The sequence below is a fragment of the Epinephelus lanceolatus genome, chromosome 21 (assembly GCF_041903045.1).
Source record: "Epinephelus lanceolatus isolate andai-2023 chromosome 21, ASM4190304v1, whole genome shotgun sequence".
Classification (NCBI taxonomy): domain Eukaryota; kingdom Metazoa; phylum Chordata; class Actinopteri; order Perciformes; family Serranidae; genus Epinephelus; species Epinephelus lanceolatus.
In genome coordinates, this window is record NC_135754.1 from 6,007,199 (window position 1) to 6,028,996 (window position 21,798).

The 21,798-nt window shown below is 40.5% G+C and overlaps 1 protein-coding gene across 1 annotated transcript in view; it reads left to right on the plus strand.

Moving 5' to 3' along the window:
* myo15b (myosin XVB) overlaps positions 1–21,798 on the plus strand; it is an 83,554-nt gene that overhangs the window by 12,750 nt on the left and 49,006 nt on the right. Inside the window, exons 19-31 of the mRNA XM_078163656.1 lie at positions 1,843–2,051; positions 4,693–4,738; positions 4,837–4,961; positions 6,554–6,668; positions 6,758–6,933; positions 12,991–13,084; positions 16,681–16,697; positions 19,381–19,393; positions 19,507–19,569; positions 19,684–19,741; positions 19,830–19,954; positions 21,346–21,441; positions 21,542–21,777. Of these exons, the coding sequence (XP_078019782.1) occupies positions 1,843–2,051; positions 4,693–4,738; positions 4,837–4,961; positions 6,554–6,668; positions 6,758–6,933; positions 12,991–13,084; positions 16,681–16,697; positions 19,381–19,393; positions 19,507–19,569; positions 19,684–19,741; positions 19,830–19,954; positions 21,346–21,441; positions 21,542–21,777 (1,373 nt within the window). The remainder of the gene's footprint in view (positions 1–1,842; positions 2,052–4,692; positions 4,739–4,836; positions 4,962–6,553; positions 6,669–6,757; positions 6,934–12,990; positions 13,085–16,680; positions 16,698–19,380; positions 19,394–19,506; positions 19,570–19,683; positions 19,742–19,829; positions 19,955–21,345; positions 21,442–21,541; positions 21,778–21,798) is intronic.

Genomic DNA, 21,798 nt, shown 5'->3' on the forward strand with positions numbered 1-21,798 from the left:
CTATATCCATAATGTATTTAATTTAAGGACTAAGGATGTATAACTATCTGTGAAATGAAAACAAGCTCAAGCAAACAAGAATTTTTTTAACTTTTAATTCATTCATGCATTTAATTATTTGCACAAAGGTCCAGTCCTATGCCAGATTGTCTCAGCTGCAAACACAAGCCAATAGTCCTTATGGTGGCGCTACAGCAAGCATCTAAAGTTTAAAACCTTGAAAATTCATAACAAATCAACCATATGTGGTACAGCTTCACCACTTTAACCAAAATATAGCCCCAATACTGAAGAAACTTTTGTACATTTAAATCTATTGCAAATTATGAAGTCCATTACTCTGCTTTTTCAAAATCTGTAAAAATTATTGCAGTTTTTAGCCGCATCTTCAAAGCTTTTTTAAGGGACCTCTCCCTCCGTGGTTGGCCGGTGATAGATTGGTGTCAAACTGTTGTTATAGTCCGTCCGAGTGGTTCATGCCAGGCTCGAATCAAACCCACCACTGGTGATGTACGCATCGTCTCATTTGATGTTGCCCAATAAGAATCCAGAATGTCATCAAAAGACGCATTTTTTTTCTCAAAAGACACAGGTGTCAAAGCCGTGTTGACGGGAAAGAGGCAGAGGAGAAAACCGCAAAATCACCTGGGGCACTGCGGGCGGGGCATCAAGGCCACTGTGGCCTTAGGGCAGATATTTTTTTCAAGGGCACAAGGCCAAATTGCGAGGGCCTGCCCTGCCCACAAGTCTTGTTCTAAAACACTTGTTTTGGTTGGTCTCTATGTGGCCTTACAAATGCCATGTCTTTAACTGCCAGGAAAATGCAAGGTAAGGTGCTGGGGGCTACTGTTGTGCCTTTTCTGTGCCCGTTTTCAAAAGCGCAGTGTCAGGTTGTGTCTGATGTCGATAGGCAACCTTAATAAGCACCATAATGTAGCCTATTTACCTGAAATCCTGGGTGCAGGGCTGATCTCCTGGCGCTGTTTGTGTGTAGGCCCATTGTCTGTGGGACAGATGTAAGGCTCTATACTAAAATGATTAACTTCTTCTCCATATTTACCACAGACTGATGTTTATGGATGAAGGGAAAGCTATCTGCTGGCTGCAATAGGATGTTCCAAAAGTTGAACTCTGTTTATCTCAGGGCGCAGTCGTTGAACCCTAAAAAATAGGCACTCGGGAACTCAATGCAACGGCACTGCTCTGGCCTTTGACCGGCCTGCCGCATGTCTACAATAAAAACAATGAATTTGAGGGCGCAAAAGACACGGCATGTGTATGGCCCCTAACACTGGTATTGTCGAGGTGTCATGCTATCAACCCTAACCTTCTTCTGATGACTCATATACTCAACTGCTACTCAACTCAACTCAGCTCATATACATATAAGCCGAACTACATCTGAAGCATACAAATGAAATATACGGTAGCTGTGGTTTGCAGAAACTTACAATGCCAACATTTTATTCTGGCAACTGGGCTGCATCATTACAAAATAGAATAAAGTAAAATTACAAGAAAATGTCTGTTTTTGTTTCACTTTGGTGAATGCATTGTGCTTCTATATGTATTGCCACAATACAAAAAAACAAAACAATGAATAAGCACAAGGCAATGAAATAAACAAGTGTTTTATTAGGGGTGTCTTTACTAGCGGTATTCTAGTTATGAGAGTACAATTTTCTGGGCAGCATTGAATACAGAAGTGATCATTTTGAAGATACTGTATATAAACATAAAATTAACATAATTATAGGCTTTTAAAAACACACTTGCACATGTGAAGCCATACATTGACAAGTGAATTTTGTCAGTTTACCTATGAACTTGCATATTTGTCAGATGGTGTCGGAGCTGTTCCGCAAGGTTCAGGATGCTTACATTCAGCAGAGAGAGCTGGGCTGGAGAGGGAGGGGCCTCCGCCAGCAGCCCTCTACCGCCGCCTCACACTTCCTTCAGTCCCTGACTGAACTCACTACCCGTCTGGAGAGGTACCAGCACGCTGACCACACTGACTGCCACTGGGCCGTCATCACCAAAGCTGTGGATCAGTGTGAAAGCCAACTGAGTGTCACTTGAACAGATACAATTTCACTGCATGTGTTTAAAATTAAATAGCTGTGGTTTGTGGAGAAATCGGGTTTAGTAAATATCATGGAAAGAAATACGATTTGGTGTGAATCATCGCTGACAGAATTTCTACAGGAGACTTCACAAGATTAGACACATCATACCAGGGTTAAACTCTAAAGTCCCCTCCACTTAAAAATGTATTTTTCTTCTGTTTCTGTCTCCTAAAATGTCTGACTTTGACTTTACTCACTTGTATATGTGCAAAGTTTGTCACTAGAGATGTGTTGTCACATTTCTCTACTAAAGGGGGCAATGTCTGTGCACTGCTGAGATTCAAATGTACCTTAGGCTAGCTTGATTAGGTACAACACCAATACAGGAGTTACTTGCTCTCTAAGTCCCTGATCACACAGAAAGCATTTTGCAGGTTGCAAAAAAACGCAGGGGGCACCACACAGCCTTTAAAAAAAAAAAATTGAATGCCACTAGTAGCAAAACTCTTGCTGCGCCTTTTTATTTTTGCCAGGCAACTACCCCATCACCTCCTTACCCTAACCTTCCTGTGTAATCAATCTACCGTTTATTTTTAATTTTCATTTATTTCACAGTTTGTAGTAGCTAGTTTCTAGCATGGACAGGCAGAGGGTACTTGCTCTGGCTCTGGTTGAGGGTAAGAGGCTGTCAGCAAATAATTTGTTGGGCACAGAGAAACAGAGATCTGTGTGGATACATGAGACCCTAAAAAAGACGGTGGATCACGGGGAGTACAGGTACTGCACTTTTTACCTCCACGCCTGCTGTTTTCTATTGAGATGGTGGTAACTGGTTTGTAAAGTTGTATAGCTCTGGGTATCCAGCAACCACTACCACCAGTTTCTCCTTCATTGTTTACCAACTGTAAACTTGTTGTCCTGACCACCACAAAAGGCCTGCCTCTAAAATCATCCTATTGGACAATGGAAAAAAAAAAAAAAAGCAGAGATGACGTTTTGTCACCTCCAGTAGTTCAGAGCGCTCCGGCAAAAACACCAGGCACCTAGAGTACAGAAACACGAGGTACACAGCAACACAAAAACAGTGAGCAAAAAACTTCATTCTCATTTAAAACAATTACAAAAAGCCACCTCCAGCTGCCAGAATGCTTTCTGTGTGATCAGGGCCTGAGGAAGGCAAACATATCAACAGGGAAACAAACTTTGACAAAATACCAACAAAGAATCCTGAAACCTCCAGCGTGGAGCGGACATGTCAGTAGGCCTACATAGAGCAGAGTTAGCATTGGCATAGTAAAAGTTTTGACTACAAACAGAATGAACCGTTTTTGGATGTAAAGCAGAACTTGAAGCTTCCTTCCACTATCTACCAAAAACCCCATCATGGCAGATATTATTGTATGTTTCACTAACATTAACACTGTGTCAGCCACTGCCAGTTAGCCCACAAGCTAAAAAACAGCATAAACATAGAAAAGATGCTAACTACACTTAGTATTCTGATGCGTCTGCTAGTCACTGATTTTTGACTTAGGCTCAAACAAGTATGGTTGAATCTTTCCAATGTTTCCTCTAATTGTAATGTTGACCATCTTGATGGCTACTGCTCTTTCACAGGTCAGCTTGGCATGTTGGTGAAAAGCAGAAAGCGAAAAGCACAAAGTGGAAAGCAGGAAGCGGAAAGAGGAAAGAGAAAAGAGGAAAATTGGGAACAAATGCGAAACCAATAGCAAGCAAATATCTCAATGAGGGAGAAACAGTAAATCTGTTTCCAGACCCTGTTACAGAGGGTGTATTTTAAATATTATGCGGGAAAACAATGTTAAACAAAATACTTGTATTAATATAGGTTAAGTTGGTCTATTTTGACATTCTTTAAAGCAGGCCTGGAGGGGGAATTTCATTTTTTTTTTTAACTTGCCAGGTCAGGTAAGATTTCTGATCCACTTGCCCAACCAGTCTATCTGCCCAATGTCATTTCTCACATTCCCCACAATTTGGTGTATTTATCAAAGTTTATCAAATATCAACAAAGACTAAAGTCAACAGTCATGAAAACTGACCCTGTTTTATCCTCCATGCTCCTAAACTTGAAGCAAACTGAGTTGGAGTTTGGAAAATGGCCACATCCTCCAACGCCACCCAAATAAACTTTTGTTGCCAGGATAATTGTAATGCTCACTTGCCCTTCAGCTTATAAACGTTTACCCACCACCATTTTCTCCCAAGTACCTGGTTGGTACTGGGCATGTGCAACTCTCAACAGAGATGAGAGGAAAGTGAGAAAAGCTCATCCTTAGCTCCTTCCGTCATCTGCTCAGAAAAAAAAGAGTTTCACTCTGTTTTACCACTTGTCTGATCTTACTGGTCCGACCTTTCCTTTCACTGGCCCCAGACAATTGGGCATCATACCGGACTGAATGGCTCAAATCAGGACATTTCGTGGACACATGTCAATCACACATTCTGGTTAAAACTTGTTCCAGATGCCTGAAATTTGCAGTGCGTCTTGTTAGTGTTCTTTAAATATTAAATTTCACCTCTGTTTCTTTACATGCATATAGGTCGGAGGTTAATGATGTGCCATGGTGAATAACGTAATAATGTTATTTCTTTTAACTCGTAGATGCAAAACTACCTTTATTCGTTGTCTGAAGCCAAACTACGTCAAGGTAACAACAAATACTTTATACTGATGCTAACTTACTGGTAAACATTAGCAGATAATATGTGATATTGTATCTCACCTGTCATCTTTGTCATCTGTCAGCTTCCTGGGATCTTTGATGTAGACTATGTGTCGGCCCAGCTAAGGCACGCTGGGATGATGGAGACCATCCACATCAGGAAAGAGGGTTTCCCTGTACGGATACAGTACTCCTACTTCATGGAAAGGTGCTGCAAACATACATCCCACGGCAGTACTAAAATGTTTTTTATGCTTATGCTTCTTAAGGTAATGCCAGCGTCTCATTTTTACTTCCCTTGTCTTCTTTTCATCATCTTGCTTTTTCTTGTACCTGCTGCTTCTTATCAGTGGTTAAATAGTTGAAGGATGGTCAGTACTGAGCTGTTGCACTGCAGTTACTTGATCCAAAAACAAATGTAAACACGAAATTAGTTCAAATTCATTCAAACACACGTAACTTATTGCCCCCCATCTGTCAGTGTGTCAGTGTCTTACCCTTCAGTATAGTCTACATGGTTTCCCTGAGTGTTGTCATACAGCTGCACCATGGTTCATGACATTGTGTTGCCTCTTGAAATTTTATATCATGGCTCCAGTTTTTTTATAAATAAATTTTTAATGTATATTCTATAGCATTTGCTTAACTGGGGAATATTTGGGGTAATCATTTACAAGGAAACAGCAAATAATATAACAGAGCCACTGAGAAAATAAGGTGTCTATCAGTATTCATGCTGATGTTTAGAGCTGGTTTGGATTGGAGAGTGTGCCCCACAGTTAACTTGTTATTTTATACCCTCCTCCTTAAAGGAACACTTCACCCCCTAAATCATCATTTGTATATGAGCTTCTCACCCTGTGTTACACTGAATTTGTGAAGAAAAAAATGCCTCCATGGTGAACCAAAAATCCATAAGCAGAGAAAATTCTTGATAAATTGAAGTCACAGGGGTCCATGTTTAACAATAGGAAAAGTATGTCAAACATACGTTTACAAACAATCTAACACAAAGTATCATATATCCAGTCCTATGCTCAGTACTTCCCAAACACATGCATTTTAGCTAAAACTTAAGGATTTAAAACTGAACTTAAAGTGGAACTTATTTATGCTCCCTTCAAAGCCAGACTCCATTGACAAAAATGGTAATTTTACCTTGATAAACACGAGAGCTGTTAGACTACTGCTGCCTCGATCAGTTAGTTTGTTTGTGTTGTTGTATGACTTTGGTGTTTTAAAGGGTTTGTTCGGATTCACCAAGGTCAAACAATAACACGAGTCTGGCTTTGAAGGGAGCATAGATTCATTTTACTTTCAACTTGGTTCCCCATCAGAAAGGGCTGTCTGTTTGGGAAATGCTGAGCATACAGCTGCATAAATGAGATTTGGATGATACTGCTCGAGTTGTGTGAGAGTTTGTACACCGATGTTTTGATATAGTTGCTGATGTTAAATGTGGACCCCTGTGACTTGTATTCATAAAATTTTTCTCAAAGTTTTTGGTTCTTTGTTCAAGATAAAGGCCTCTGAGAAAAACAATGTTTTCTTCATGAATTCAGCTTAACCTGGGCTGAGTATTTGATACACAAATGGTCATTTGGGGGGACACAGTATTCCTTTAATGTTCCTTCCAAAACCAGAAGTGTGACTTTGTACAGGGAGACACTCTGTTGGAAGTGTTTAGAAGTTTAGAAGGTGTGTCATGTACCAAGAAATCATGCATTGTTTACGTCATCTGATTTTGGATTTAGAAGCTTCTGAGCAAAGCTTGAAGGTAGCATGTGTTGTGTTTAAAAGATACGGGGTGCTGCTGAGCCAGCGGCTGCCCGAGGTGTCAGACAGAGAGCAGTCAGTGGTTCTGCTGGACATGGTTGGTGCAGAGGAGGGACAGTACCAGCTGGGACTCACCAAGGTGCCAAAATGCCTACTCATGACACTGATGAGAATTTTTACCGTACATATCAACTTGTTTAAATATAAGTGTGTGTGTATCCGTGTTAGCTGTTCCTCAAGGAGCTTCTGTACCAGCAGCTGGAGGAGAAGTGGAGCAGCACCCAGACCTGGGCTGCCATCACCATCCAGAGGAACATCAGAGGCTTCCTCTGCAGGAGGAACTTCAGGTTCTTCAAACAGAAAGCCATCATCATCCAGAGCCACATCAGAGGACACCAGGCCAGGTACTAAAGGAGGAAAACCTGAGAGGAGGCTTTTTCTTTATATTTTATACACCTCTGTAATGATAAAACGACATAATAAAATACAGGAAATACTGCTTTAAAGGAGCTGGAATTAAAATTATTGTGATAATAATGTAATTACTATTTTTCTAAGTTAAAGGAAACAATCACATCCACAATAAAATGCACTCAATTTCCCAAAGGATACATACTTACTGCAAGAAAGAGCAGTTTGATTTTTTTTTTCAAGGACAAAAATAAGAAAGTAAAAAATGAGAAGGAAATAAAGACAGAGGAAGGAAAGGAAGGAAAGGAAGGACAGAAAGTTTAAAGGGAAGAATGAGCAAGGCTTTTGATTACTACTACTACTACTACTACTAATACTAATAATAATAATAGTAATAATAATTATAATAGACTTTATTTATATAGCACCTTATTTACAAGAAATGCAGCACAACGTGCTTCACAATAAGGTCATTATAAGCACTGAGTGCTTAACATGAAAATAGACATGAACACAAAACAATTAGGCAAATAAAACAAACAAGGCAATTCAATATAAAAGGACATTTAAAAACAGTTTAAAACAAGGATTAACTGATTCAAAACCATGAAATAAATCATAAAAAAGTCATAAAATCATAGACTTGTTAAACCATACATTATAAAATCAAGTAAGATACATTTTAAAAGAGCTGCAGCAGCGTGAAGTGTAAAAAGAAAGAGTTTCTTAACAATATTGGGAAAGTCAGAGCGAGTTAAAGGGCCAGTGTGTAATATTTGTCATGGTTTATTGTAAATCTGAATCTGAATCTGAATATTCTACCCATTAATATGTTTATACAAGTGTATAATCGCTATAAAATAAAATTCGTTTGGTTTTCGTAGCCTTATAATTATGCTTTTATATATATATATAGCAAGGGCCTTGCTTTAGAGAGGTCGCCATCTTGCGCCGCCATGTATGTACGGCAGACCGAGCGGACAATCCAGCCAGCCAGAGAACGCGTTTCACGTGTATAAATGAACCAGCGAAGACAGTGGAAGGAAGGAAGAAGGAGGAGGAAACAGCAGAGAGTGTTAGTAGTTCGTCGATAGAGAGTAGTGAAAAGTTTTTTTAGTTATAAAGTTTGTGAATGGACCACACTTACCACGCAACAGGAGAGAATGAACCCGAACCGTCATCTGCGAGGAAAAGAAGACGCAACTTCACCCCTTGTGATGCACTCTCTGCGGCGCTTTTCCTCCTGATGATATATCTCCCCAACAATGGCAGCAGTAGCACCGAATCCCATTCTGTGCATTCAGCCTCTCTTCTCACCTGCTCAGCATCAAACACATGGAGTTCCTCATCTGTATGCTCCGGCTCAAACAGGTATGGCTCTGGGTCTGTGTCCGCTACAAGAAACTCTTCAAAATCGCGTTCAAAGTCGTCCATTGCAGCTACTATAGTCCGGAGATATTGCTAGGCTAAATAAACAGCTGAGCTCTGTTTACGCTGTCAGTCAGTGTGTGGGCTGGAGGTTGGTGGAGCAGAGAGGGGAGGGGGTCCCCACTCGTTATGGTAAACAAGTATGTGTGTATGAAGTGTGTCTGTTACGCTAGAAGAGTCGGAGTTTGGGACAGAGTCTTTTACCCCCTGGAGTGTTATCAGAGTTTTTGGAGTGCTCAAATAAACTGGCCTTTTTCCCGAACGCTCCTCTGGTCTCCTGCTCGTGAGGGATTCATTACAATATCGTAACATGGTTTAGATTTCTAAATAAATATTCACCTCGTTGCTAGATAGACCTACTCCTGAAAAACTCGTGCACAAGGCTTTTTGTCCCTACAAGGCCACCGTCATTTACCCGACGGGAGGGGTGAGCGAGTGAGCCCTGCAATCTAGAATTTGACCACTGATGTCACTGTTTTCAACCCATTTTACACACTGGCCCTTTAAAGGCTAAAAAATATGTAGTGAGCTGGCTTCCCTGATATCTATAGGTAGCGTGTTCCATAGTTTTGGGGAGTAATTTCCAAAGGCTGCATACCCAATCTCCTTGTGGCTCTTGCTGGAAAGCTCCAATAAACCAGCAGCAGATGATCACAGTGTTCTTGGAGACAAACATTTAACAGTGGAGTTAGTAATGTAGCATGGTCCTAGCCCATTTAGGGCTTTGTATACAAGGATCAATTCCGAATGTAACAGGAAGCCAGTGCAGAGCAGCTCAGACTGGCTTGATGTGCTCTCTCCTCTTGGTTCAGGTCCATAGCCGAGCTGCAGAGTTTTGAATGAGCTGAAGTCTCTCAGTGGTGTATTTCAGGAGGCCAGTAAAGAATGCACTGCAGTAGTAGAGGCAGCTTAAAATAAAAGCATGAATCAATTTCTCTGCATCTTCTTTTCTTTAGAAATGGTTGTACCTTAGCTATGTTTCTGAGGTGGAAAAGTGATGTTTTTGTCACATTGTTAATGTGGGACTTGAAGCTTAGATCTGAATCTAGGATCACACTAGGACTCGTCACCTCAGATTTAATCCGGGGAGTTAAATTCCCCATTTGTCAGAGTTTCTGAAAAGACAACGTGGAGATTTTTAACAAACATCTGCAGTATTTTATATGCCTATCTTGAAAATAATATAAACCCTTAATACTAAAGTAACCCAAAGTGCTTTTTGTAAGAAATAAAAAAAAGCATTAAGAAAAGTTAAAAAACAAACACAAGATGACACATTTAAATAAGATTTACAGCCCAGTGTATTTTGGCATTTTTATGATGTTTCATAAGTCATATCTTCACAGTGTTGATTAGCCACACTGTTCGCCTATATTTTTGACAAATGACCTGACTTTGTTAAAAAAAAAAAAAAAAAAAGCGGTGTAGTGGTGCGGCTCCTCAGCACAGCAGCAGTCAGACAGTGTTTCGTCAATTCACAACCAATAGCTGCAGCAGGAAGAGACCGTAAAGAGGAGAACGTGTGAAAGAAAGAGTCATGTGTTGTGCTAATTGTTATGTCATTAGTCTTCTGATAAACAGTAAACATGCCATATTGCTTTTAACCAGTACTGTACTGCTGCAATCTGGTTGCTATGGTTATGGATTAACACTACATATGACTATTAACCACACCCCAATTCTCTGTTTAAGAAAGAACGTTAACTGTTAAACAGGAAGCAAAACTGTCTGGAGGGGGGATTTAAGAAAAAACAAGCAAACATCAAGATGAAGCCAAACTGAATAAAAAGCTGCTTTAACTTCTCACCTTGCTGCATCTCACCTCGGTAAAAATATATGACATACATCCTGCTTCTAAGCCCCTGAGGAGCCTCCAGCAAACCCTGCTGACCCAGGCTGTGTTCTGCTCCTCCGCTAGAGGAACCAGAGGGAGGGCGGGACCCCTGGGCATGGGGCTGTGGATTTTGTCATCGTTTTTCCTGGGGTTTCATACCCCTAACCTCTGGACAGGTGGACTCGTTCCTCTGGACCATCCATTCTAGCATTAACCAACTGACAGCAACATTTTTTTAATCAACAAGTGAAGATAAACAACTTTACAGCTAACTTAGCTACAAGAGCTTTCTCTCTCTTCTCTCTCTCGAACAACTATGATTCACTGTCTCTTTAAGTTGAAGTTACTATATTCTGTTATGATCGGGAAGTTGATATGCAGACGCTAGCTAACACTACGATAGCTAGCTAATTGAAATATTGACTACTCCCACTACTGTGAAGTGATTGGCTGAATTAAAAACTGATACGTTTTTGACTGACAGGGGATTGTGGGCCTCTGATGGGCCACAAAAAAAAAGGATACTCCACCCTCTCAAGCTCATGTATGCGCATGTCTAAAATGGGGGCTCTCCAGCATGGGGATGATATTGTCAGATTCACATAAGCTATTTGTTGATGTGGATCACAAATGGTGGCAGTGTCACATGATGTGACATGGTTGCTGCCTGCAAGTCACATATAACTTTACGAGTTCTACAGGGTTCTTGCATGATCACGCATGGTTTGCAACTGGGACTTTTTTTTTTTTGGGTCACTGAAACTCAAATTTGGACATTCTTTTCCTTTCACTCATCATTACAAAGTAAGTGTTGATACCATAGTGTAATGGCTGTAGAATAATGACAACATCGTCATTTAGATTGGTTCCCTACACATCTCCCTTTCACCAAGCAATTCAGTTTACCACTGTTGGAGTAATTGAATGCTCCATTACGGCACACATGAAGTGCGTCATCTTTTGCACAACCAAAGCAGGGAGAGGACAGCACTTTTTTTCCCCCAGTAGCTATCAGTACCTATCCCCACTTACCAAAGAGTATCAGTGTAAGTTTTTTCCAGTTGCTGTCACCAGTGGTGGACACGGTTAACGGTGGAACAACCAAAGTAATTGTGGAAAACAAAATGCAATGTGTCCTGTGTTGTTGGTAGTTGCTGGGCTCTGAGGAAAACAGAAAGTGATTTTTCTTCGCGACAGTGGCTCCAACAATAATACCACTTGGAAATGCTTGTCCTTTTCCACTTGAACAGGGAAATGCTCTCATGTTGCAAATGGTTCTTGCATGTTCCAAATATGGTGAAATGTGTCCCAGATATGTGGTGTATAGAAACTGTACGCTGCTTCTTCATGTTTGGTTTGGACTCTGGGGACAGTAAGCAGACTTGTCCCAGATGATCTGAGTGGTCTGGATGGCTCAGAACACAGCAGATTAGAAATGTATTTTGGCCCTCATTAATTCAGTGCTTCAAATACTGGAAGAAGTTTTTTTAATCAAGTCTTTGACACACAGGGAACCAGTGCAAAGATCACATCGGCCCAGGTATCTGACAGATGTAAACCACGTCCTTTGAGTGTTGCTTTGTTTTAAGATGATAGGCTCATTTTATTTTTGTCTTAAAGGGATAATTCATCCCAAACATCAAAACTACATATTTTTCTCTTACCAGTAATGCTTTTTATCAGTATTGATTGTTTTGGTGTACAAGCTGCCGAGTGTTGGAGATATCGGCTGTAGAGATGTCTGCCTTCTTGACTTGTGAAACTCAATGTGCCGAAAAAACAAACAAACAAAAAAAAAACACTTGAAAAACTCACCAGCAATGTCTCTTTCCAGAACTCATGCCCTGGCTACTCAAGATAATCCACAGACCTTGTTGTGAGAAGTTTCATGTAGGAACTATTTTCTTTCTACCAAACTAGATCTTCCAACTGCGCAGAAGGAAGTGTGCATCTACTCATGGACAAGAGTCTCGTGCTCATGACAGTGTGAGATGTCCACATCTAGTTCCATTACATTGACATCTCTACAGCCAATATGTCCAACACTCTGCAACTCACACCAAAACAATCTAGACTGATAAACAGGACTACAGGTAAGAGGAAAAATATGTATTTTTGATTTTGAGGTGAACTGTCCCTTTAAAGTGGATGTTAAAATGTAAGGCTAAGTCCATTATAACTGGAGTACAAGCTGAAGAGCATCTGAAGGAATGGAAAATTCCAATAAAGCACCATTCCTTAAAACTTTACTCAAGTACAATACCTCAGTAACTCTACTATGTTGCCTCCAAGCCAACATTTGTGTGTGGGGCCCATGTGAATAGTAAATAGGCTGAAAAACTGGCCCTATATGGGATTGTCCACAGGTTCCATATTGGCTCCATACCAACTGTCCACATGAGTGGGATTTCCCAAGTTGGCCCCAGATAAGATGTCCATTTTGGGCCTATACCCACTTGGTACCCAAGTAACCCTAGTGTAACCCATGTGGGGCCCGTTTGGGCAAACCCACCCATGTGGGCAATGGGCATGGGGTCATTGGGCCAATATGAAACCTGTGGACAGTCCTATATGGGGACAATTTTTCAATCTATTTACTACCCACATGGGCCCCACATACAAATGTTGGCTCTGGATGCTACACAGAGTCTCCACGTGTTGTCATACCCAGTTAACTCACATGAAAAAGGGAGTAAGGTTTCACTTGCAGGCCGAAATGAGGTCAGACAGTTATATACTAACATGAAGCACTATGTGTTTGTGTGTTGCTGCCCTCTGTCTTTGCTAGGAAGTACTACAAGCGTCTGAGGCAGTCCTTCACTCAGTTCTGGGCGGTGATGATGATAACCAGGGACACCATCAAGAGACGCCACTGGAGGAAGGTAGATATGAGAGAGGGAGAGAGAGAGAGAGAGAGAGAAAGAAAGAGAGAGATCCCCGCTGCAGAGTCATTGGCTGTGTTTCTTGGCAACCTTCTGTTTGCTCACTTTGTTGTGCTATAAATCTCTGCTCGTAATGCCTCTTACACAACACCAGCAGCTTAACACTACACCATGAGAGCATGTAATAGGAGAAATGTGTCCACACTCTCTCAGTGATAATGCCCTGACAGCCATGTTTGGGGTCAAAGTGTAGGTTTTTTTTTTTTTACTAGGATTTCTTTCTTTTTCATTTCTTCTCAAATGACTCTAGCCGTTGTGTGAATGGTCTTTATACACAATTCCAATTATTGGCACTTTTACCCTTTTATGTAGAGTGCTATTAGTTTCTTCAGCCAAATTGTATTTAAAAAATATCTTTTACCTTGTTACAGTATCTCTAGTTGTATCTACCAACCCAACATAATGGATGTGACTGAATTTGTGGTGCTCGAAACATTAAAAACATGGTATTTTAAGTAATCTAAATTTTATTTACATAAAGAATGAATCAAGTGACAATGTGTAATGTGAAAGAAACCCCTTGTAGCGACAAACTCAAAAACTCGCCTGAACACATCAAGGGCGTTTTTTTTTTTTAAACAAACTTAATTTTCTGAGCTTTCATACCGCTAATAAATGCATCAACCAATCACGTTGCCCCAGGGGCGTGAGGTAATTACGACAGGCCCCAGTGCGCACTTTTATGACGTGCCCAATAGTGCACACTATTGTGCACATATCATGCACAGCGTATATAGCATATGGCACTATTTTTAATTTAATGAGAGTTCTTCTTTGGAAACAGGCATATTTCCAAGGTGGCAATCATTCATAAGGACCTATTCCCCACCCAACACATTGTTGGATGGCCCACTCCCTCTATGGGCCCCCCCACCTCATGAGCCCCAGTGCAACTGCACTACCTGCACTATCTATATTTACGCCCCTACGTTGCCCCTATACTTATGAGGACTACAAAACAATAACACAGAGGCTCATAGTCTGAACCAAGACGACAAGACAAACTTTGTTATTCCTTTCAATTTTCATGTAGCTGCTTGTGAATCTATTCGCATCAAAACCTTTTATTGAACACTGTCACAAATATGCATTGCTGCCTGTATGAATAGTTTTGATTCAAAATATTTACATGGTAGTATTTTGCATTTTTGTGTAGTTTATTTGTAACATCTACACCTGTTAGGATAATTATGTTATCGATTTATGTGGTGTTCCTGCAGCTTTGCTAAGCTTGTCTATTCAAAAGAGGCACTACTTGGTTTTGTTTTTGTTGGCCAAATTTTGTATTAAGTCTCAAACTGAGTCATTTTGGGCTACTCTTATTATGGATATATGATTTTACATATACTCTCTTGTATATATTAACAGGTTTTAATTACTTTTTAATAAAATGTTAAATATTTTTTCATATTCCATTTTCAATGTCTGAATATTCTTGAGAATTAAATTTCTGTTTGAAAGGATGTACTTCAGAGTCCTGCATGGGTCTAATTTTCAAGATTTGCTCCCAAACTGGAACTGTGACGTGCAGTACCACAGCTGCCCATCATCTGCACATACAACAAATTAGTTCAGCAACCCAGCTCGACCTGCCAATGCAAGATCTGTGACCCGCCCCAAAACAACAAATTCTATAATAACGACATGCTGTTCAAATAATTCAGTTGGGCAGCACGTTTAAAGTGATCATTTGAGACATTTCATACATGTGGAACTAAGATATTATAGTTAAAAATTAAAGTAATTTAGGACAGACAATTTAAATTAATATTTTTTGCTTATTCTCATAATACTGTGCAGCACATCTCCACAGATAGCGTGCCTGTTAGTAACGTACTTGATTGAAGCGACTCTCATATTCCAGCTGGTGCAGAAGGCAGAACCAACACACAAAGTCAGCAGTCAAGGGATTGAAATAACAAGACATCAAATTAAATGATTATTATTTTCATTTTATTTTGATATATTTATCAACCAGAACAAACAATCCAAGCTGAATGTCCTTTTTTACACCCAGAACTCAACAAGAAAATTAAAGCTAAATATTACCCATGAATCAAGTTTTTGGTAGGTCACCTGACATGACATTGTGCACATTATACATTATTATACATTATGCTATTATAGTATACATATCAGTGGAATTAAATGGTTTAAACTGACAACAATATCATTTATCACAATTATTTCTAGGATAATTCATCGTCTAACCAAAGTAGTTATTGTGAAGTCCTAATTACACCCCTGTTGTGTAAAAGCCTTAACTCTGCAGTTAAACTCAATGGAGCATTGCAGTCTCTTTGACATTCAGCACTGTCCTTCCCACCAGCAGCAGGCAGCTGTTTTGAATATAAAAAGCTTTGATAAACCCACAGTACACGACTTGCTCAGCACCAAACATCAGACAGACACAGTTGGAGATGAGCTGGAGGACATAGTGGAGCACTTAGCAGCTAATGACACAAGGGCCGGTTGCACAAAGCATGTTAAGATAAGATTTTCCTTAAATTTTTTTAAGTCTTCTCCTTAAGGTTTCCTTAAACTTTTTACCTAAGGATATACGTTTTTCTCCTCATCTTGGTCTTATACTTAAGGAATTACTTAAAGTTTGTTTAACGGTTGCACTAAGAACCTTAGTAAACAAAGTAAGGACAAATTTATAAAGCACCTCTGATTCCATCTTAACCACAACATGGTTGAGATTACGGAGATAAATGAGAAAAATTAAGGAATCCTAAGAAGAGTGTTCCATGACTGGGAGAACCCGGTGGACACGCTTAATGTTGAGCAACTGATTTTGCACTTTAAATATTACCAGAAGTCTGTTATGATTGAGACCGTCTGGGGCTGAATCACTCACCTTTCCAAAGCTGTGCTCTACCAGCCCTGTTACAATCAATGACTGCTCTGCGGTTTTATGCAACCGAATTTTTCCAGTCAGTTATTGGCGAGGTATTTCATGTAAGCCTTAAGTGTCATACTTAAGGAGCAAACTTAAGGTGCTTTGTGCAGATATTTTTCTCAAGAGTTGGTAGAGACCAAAACAGAGCTATGAGGAGTGTCAGTGTTGGATTCACTACTTAGCACTTTACATATCAGTGTTGTTATTTTTTCTTTATTTGGATTGTCTTTAATTTAAGAGAGATTTCCAACTAAATTACCAACGGAACTCAAGGTCAGGACTTTTCCCTAAAGTATTTTCATTTGTGTGAGGGTAAAAAAACACAAGTGAAAAATGAAAGTAGAGTAAATGTATGACTGATGACTGTCCTGTATAATCTACTGGGCGTGTGTTTATTGTCGTACATAATTCAGCACTGGCAATAATTTCCTTTAAAAAACCTCATCCCTTTCCTTTAACTAGCCTTCTTATCTTGCATTAATCATGTCACTTGGACACACACACACACACACACACACACACACACACACCCTCAGCCACACTCCTGTCTTGGACTTCAACCCCTCTGAGTGAAATTTGAAGCAGCGCTGCATCTCTCCTTCCGCCTTCTGAAACCTGTCTATCTGACTTCCAGCTCCACAGCTCTAACAGGTAGGCTGCCTTTCTTTTTACCCTCTGCATCAGAGCAGATGCAGAAATGTCTTCAGCTTTAACGTTCATTTTATCTAAAAAATAGTTAGTGCCAAGAATACAGTGTAAGATAGGACTGTTTGTCTGTATCAGGTTTCTAAACAGTTGAGAGACACTTCTTCTTTCAGCCAGGGCTCCCTGTGTTTCATCTCTGTTTTCTTTTCTTGCCTCAGCTGTAAACTAAACTGACAATTTTGTTCTTCTTGGTACTCCTTCTGCTTCGGCTGTATCATAGTATAAATCTATTTGGTGTTATTGTTTTATAAGGCTTGGACTATGAACAGTGGAGCTGCCAGGCTCCTGCTGACAGACTGTCTATGTCAGCTTGTTTAGCCTTGTTGGACTCATCATAAGCTGTACCTTAGAATAGTAAGTGTAAGTCAAAAAACAAGATTTGGACTTTGACAGATAGATTTAGGGCTAAAGACAACACCAGTTAGTTTGCGTCATCTATCTCAGGTTTAATATAAATGATGCAGTTTGACTATTTACATATTTATAGAAGAACTGATTCTGAGACTCGTATCGCGTCTGTGAGTTGAATTATCATTTTAGTCTAATTCCACTCAGTGTCTATAGATGTATGCTCCTATTTTTTTTTAAGCTTTAGAGGCCTTTTCCCCGACCATAGAGAGGAACTGATACGTAGCCGTTAATTCTTAGGAAGCTTCCTGTATGATTATGTGTTTGTAATCACTGGGGAACTGGAGACAGTGTTCAGTTGGTTCTCATTCCCAGGGCGTCATATACAGCATCTTGGTCAGTGCCCCTTAGCTTCTGATACTGATGCACAAGGCACCCTTAAATGTCTGTAAGAGATGCAACAGGCTTTCAACTAACTCCCACGCAGCAGAAAGTGTGTGAATGTCTGAGAATGGTGGGAGGTCAGGGTGGTGAACAGGTCAAACAAACAAGACTTTCACCTTTTTTTTTTAAACCTAATCAAGTAGTTTTATTGCCTAAACCTAAAGTGGTTTTGGTGGTGAAACCTACATTTCCTGTGAATAAGGAAGTTTATATTGAAAGACACAGTATCATGTTACGAGCGGAACTTGACGCACTGTCCCCGGGCATCCAAAACTGAGACTAGAGGGTACCTAGAACATTATAGTTTGAGGCAAAGGGCCACTGACCAAGCTAGCAAATTTGACAAATTGGGGGTAAGAACGCATTGATATAACAGACAGGCAATATGAATATGTAGAGCAATTTTAAATAAATATTTACTTGGGTTAAATGAATCATTAAAGGCTTTGGAGGAGCTTTAAAAGTTAAATAAAAGTTTAAATAATCTTGATGATGTCATAGTGATGATATCATGGTTGAGTCCCCAAACTTTATGTGCAATACTAAATCTCTGCAGTACCCTTGAAAGAATTTAGTTGCTCTTTAGACTTTTCATAGCAGATGAAAAGTCAGGGGATCACCAGAGTCAGAGGATTCATTCTTCAGTCTGTTACATGCCTTATCTGTTTTCAAAATACACTTGTGTACAGTTTGCTAGGCTCTTTCAAAATAAATGCACTGCATTGGTATAACACTGTTAATTGACATTTTTTAAGAGAAAAAAACAGGGTTTGGCTTCACAATCTTATGGGAAGTGAACACCGGCCTCCCAGGTGAAATTCGATGGTTGTTGGTATGTATTAGTTTAGCACTTTGGGCACCACAAGCTGCCATCTAGTTCCATTATATTGGAGAGATGGCAGACATCTCTACAGCCGATATCTCCAAAACTCAGCAACTCACACCGAAACAATCTAGACTGATAAATAGCACGACAGGTAAGAGGAAGAAAATTTATTTTTGACTCAGGGAATGAACTGTTCCTTTAAATGTACTGAGTAAAAACATCTGCCCTCAGATACTATCGTAAAACAAATCGTTTTATAACACAACTTATTACTTCCAGGAAACAACAGTAATAAAACAAACAAAAGATATTGAACAAAAATATATAGCATATAGGCCTGTGAAGCCAATACTCAGAATTTATTGAGAAATGATTAATCTAGTAAAATAGAGTCAGGAGTCAGGTTGTAGTGAGCCAGTGAGCCGGAGGGTGCGTTTTGATTGGTTATGATTTGTGACGTACTTGTTTGGTTTGGAAGGGTCAGTCATTGTAAATCCTCCCATGTGGAGGTAGAGCAGGGTTGGGCTGCTTGTGTTATTTGAGTTGATTTAAGTGTGATTGTTCAAGTAAGGCTGTGATAAAGGAGGAGTATTTGTTGCATGAATACATGCGCACGCCCATGTTTAATGTGAGCTGTAAACTTCACGTTTGCAGTTCAGATCAACAGCACAATAAATGACTGGTCATGGAATACAAATAAATAGTTGGAAGGACAGAGGTGCATGGGAGGGTTTTGATCATAATCATAAGTGAGTGATGCTGCCCTGCTGTATTGAGGTGACTCCTCTCTGTAGGCTGTAAACCTCCTGATAAAAAATAAACTTTCTGGACTCTTGGAACTGTGTGTCCTGTTGTATGAGGCGGGGCAACAGGGCTGTGGGTGTTCCAGGAGTATATAACAGACCGTGTATCTAAGAATAGGTCTGACTGAACACACTGCTCAGGCAGAGATGAGGAGTGTTGAGTGTGTTTAATGTACATGGATAATATGAGGATTACTCAGTAAATCAGTAACACGCTGCAGGTGAAAATCAAGTGCTAATTAGACTGAAAGATTATGAGATCAAATAATGCAGGTCACAGTGTGACAAGCAGAATGATTGACTAACTGGCAGCGTATGTGTGTGTCAATTTCAGGAATTTCACGAGAAGAACAAAGTGAAGGCAGTGACAAAGACTAAGTCTGTCTCTCCAGCAATGGTAAGGGAATAACATCTAATCCTGTACCACAGAAAATCGAGAAATCAGCCCCAGATGAACCAACTGTCTGGTTTCTCCAGTGGTGATGTTTGTTTCATGTTGTTTTCCTATCAGGATGTGGGAATGTTGGAGATCCCTGCTGAACTGTCAGCCAGACTCCGCAGTGCAGCAGGTCAGCTTAATTTAAGTCCGCGCACATGCCACTCTGCTGCCATTGTGTTTTGCCAGTTTGTGATTGTTGCTCCGTCTCTGTCCACCAGGGCAGCAGCATGGGTCAGGGGTCACAGAGGTGGCACCTCCACAGGTGAAAGCAGAACACAAGCTCACCCTGCCTCAGGATATCGACAGATACCCATTCTCTCGCTATGCCAAGTCCATCTTAAAGGTGAGCAAGGTTGGGCGCACACATGCACATATTTATAGTCTAGTCCTGGTTTATTACACTGTATATCCTGTTGCACCTCACACTTAATATGGCTGCCCACGCACTGCAAAAACATGTCCAATTTTACAATCCAGACTTTTTAAGAAACTGACCTTGTGGTCTGCAGTTGGGCATGTTGTCTTGTTAAAGTGGAAATAGGCAGGTTTTTTGCATATCTGATTATGAAGTAAATATTGATTGCACAGTGTGATGACTATAGAGTAATGACACTGTCAGAGTTTAGATTGGTTCCCTATAAGCCTCGCTTTCACATGTAATCCTGCCACTTGGGTACAATGTCTTGGAAAAATGTAGGCTCCATTTATGGCACAAAGGAAGTGCGTCAGACATTGCGCAACTAAAACAGGGAGAGGATAGCGCTTTTGTTTTCACTGGTAGCAATCAGTTAAGAAGTTGTCTGTTTCCACTGTAAATGAAGTTGAACTAGATCAGAACACAGACACCAAAGACATAAATGTGTCCTCGGTCAACCCGTGGTCCAGAAGCCTCATGCTAGTGCAATGTGTAAGCATGTCACTTCAGTGAATGTAAATGTAAATGAGACAATGGTATGGAAAGATGTCTGCACTTAACTTACACACCTGTCTCAGGTGAAGTTCTAAAGGAAGCAAAGGAAATTACCAACTGCAAAAGAGGCTGGCTGATGAAAAACACCTTTGCTTAAAGCAACAGAATTTTTCCATCAAAGGATTATGTAGCTGCTCTTAAACCAGCATTACTGATCTGGCCACTTAAGGGCAGTACAACAAGCTATAAACACAACACTGACATATCATTACCTTTTTGTCAACTATATCAACTATATGTTAACAGAAAATCAACTGCAAAACCCATCAGCTATCAGTCTGACAATAATGAGCGTCTAGGGGTAATGACCGATATTTTGGGAATTTGGCAATAAAAAATTTCAGGATGGCGAAGGCATGACACTACTCTTCCTCACTGGCTTACCCTGACAATCTCACCTTAACCCTCATCAATCTCAGTCCTCATGCCTCACCTAACTGACCCAGTCGATAGCTCTAGCCAATCAGAGTGATAGTTGGAGGGGTAATGCCTTTGACATCCTTGGGAAAAATGTGGTGTAGCCAGCGGATATATGGGCCAGGACTTACCCTTCTGTCCGCAGGTCATTTTGGGAAGAGTCTAGTTGCAGTCTCGCAGATAACCGATTTCACTAGACAACACATCCACTTCACTGTGTGACAGCACCTTGAAAAGGTGCATTATTCTCTACAATACTCATAGACATCTAACAGAACTGAATGGATGAAGGAAGATGGATTATATTTCCTGTCTTTGTGAGTTTCCTCATGTTGTGTCGTCCTCAGGACACATGGTGCCAGCCTCAGGAATACCCCCTCCAGAGATCCCTCACCCCTCTGGAGCCTGAAGATGCCAGAACTGCCCTAGAGATTTACAAATTGGTATATATGGGAGCGATTAGATTAGATTCTTCAATCAATTGCATTCCATCACTTTTATTTTCATCTGTACGTTTATGATTTTCAATTCTTTTCTCCTCAGATCATGCGGTTTACAGGTGAGTCAGACCTCAGCGGCTGGCAGGAGCAGATGCTGGGTAACTACATAGTGGAGAGGGGTCAGAGCCGCCCGGCTTTGAGGGACGAGATCCTTGCCCAGCTGGTTTATCACACATGGGGCCTGCAGGAGGAGCAGCACAGTCTGAGGGGCTGGCTCCTGCTGGCCTGCTGCCTCAGTGCATTCACCCCCTCACCAACACTGGACAAACCCCTACTCAAGTAGGTGATATGCTTTGGTTA